Here is a 1,649-nt window from a genome sequence, read left to right as displayed (position 1 = left end):
TAATATACTAATGTATATTCGTACTAATGTATATTCGTAATCTGTTCATTATTCATTTTAAGACCATCTTAAGTAATTTCTTAAGTAATTTCTTAATCTTAAGATGCTAATACAGCTCTCTGATTAGTTTATGCGGTTATGCTTTATGCCATAATCTGGATCTACAATAGGTGTTTAAGCATTAAGTCATAAGAAATTAACCAATTACAGTCAAATATTCTTCTCGCATTCGATTGTAATTAGTCAATTTCTTATGGCTTAAGACTTATTAAAAAGACTTATTAATCACTGATCTTGTATCTTCTATATGTGTTGGCTATTTTTTTAAAGTTATATAATTTATATAGTTATATCATTATATCATTATATATTATATCGTTATATTATATTTGTTATTATGTGTTATATACTTATATCACATATGAATAAAAAAATTAAAAATTTAATTTACTTAATAATCTATATTAATAGTTATTTAATCTCATTTTAAGAAAAATTAGGACATTTCGATCTAAAAAATAATTTTTTTCAAAATTAACTTTTTTTTAACTTAAATTAATTTAATATTGACTTAACTTACGTTAAATTACATATATGTATTCTATATATGTATTTTTTACTTTTAACACATTCACAGGTAGACTAAAAGAACTTATAATCACAAGTGGAGGGGAAAATGTGGCATCATACAATATAGAGCAAGCAATATTGTCGGAATTATCATATTTAAGTAATGCCATAGTGATTGGAGATCAAAGGAAATATTTAATAGTCCTTGTCACACTTAAGGTACTATGCAAGAAAATAAAAAAATATAAATTTGAAATTATAAATATCCAAATACGTTTTTTTTTTCAGAGTAATATGAATGAAGAGACTGGCGCGCCATTGGATACGCTGGCGTCAGATGTATTAAAATGGGCACAGTCTATTGGTAGTAGCGCCAAAACAGTTACAGAAGTCATAAACTCTCGTGATGAAGCCGTAAGTTTTAAAAGTGACTTATATAATTAATATTATTTAACATTGTGCATAAATAAAAAATTTATTTATTTATTTTTTAAGACGAATTAAAATCGAACAAATAAATACGAACAATATCACAAATAAACTTATTATACATACTTTAAGACTCCTGAATAATCACCACAGTCATATTGAATCGTGACGTCAGAAGCGAGAAATGACACGTTAATTTTTATTACGTGCCATTTGTAAATAAAAACAATTTGGATAAAACAAAAGGATGAAATAGTTTTAAAACAATTGTAAAAATGGATAAAAAAATGACTATCCTTATCCCACTCTAAAATGCTTTTGATAATTCAATATGGTTATGTTAATTACTCAGAAGCCTTAATAAATGCAAACGACATGGTCTGTGGCAGCATTCGTCTTTATTAATTTAATCTAGATATTTAAATATTAAAATATGTTTCTTGTTCTTTTAGATATATGGAGAAATCGACAAGGCAATTAAGAGAGCAAATATGCAAGCTATAAGTAATGCTCAAAAAGTACAGAAATTCGAAATTCTTCCTCATGATTTTTCGATTCCAACCGGTGAATTGGGACCCACTTTAAAACTTAAAAAGAATGTAGTTCAGAAGATGTATGCTGATTTAATAGACAAAATATATAGTAAATAA

The 1,649-nt window shown here is 25.7% G+C and overlaps 1 protein-coding gene across 1 annotated transcript in view; it reads left to right on the top strand.

Annotated features, from left to right (window-relative positions):
- LOC105618868 (long-chain-fatty-acid--CoA ligase ACSBG2-like) overlaps positions 1-1,649 on the top strand; it is a 6,675-nt gene extending 5,026 nt beyond the window's left edge. The window contains exons 7-9 of the mRNA XM_012200401.1: positions 622-789; positions 859-984; positions 1,452-1,649. Of these exons, the coding sequence (XP_012055791.1) occupies positions 622-789; positions 859-984; positions 1,452-1,649 (492 nt within the window). The remainder of the gene's footprint in view (positions 1-621; positions 790-858; positions 985-1,451) is intronic.

Source organism: Atta cephalotes (genome assembly GCF_000143395.1).
Source record: "Atta cephalotes unplaced genomic scaffold scaffold00018, whole genome shotgun sequence".
NCBI lineage: Eukaryota > Metazoa > Arthropoda > Insecta > Hymenoptera > Formicidae > Atta > Atta cephalotes.
Note: the sequence above shows the minus strand (reverse complement) of the source record. Positions and strands in the feature narration are given on the sequence as shown.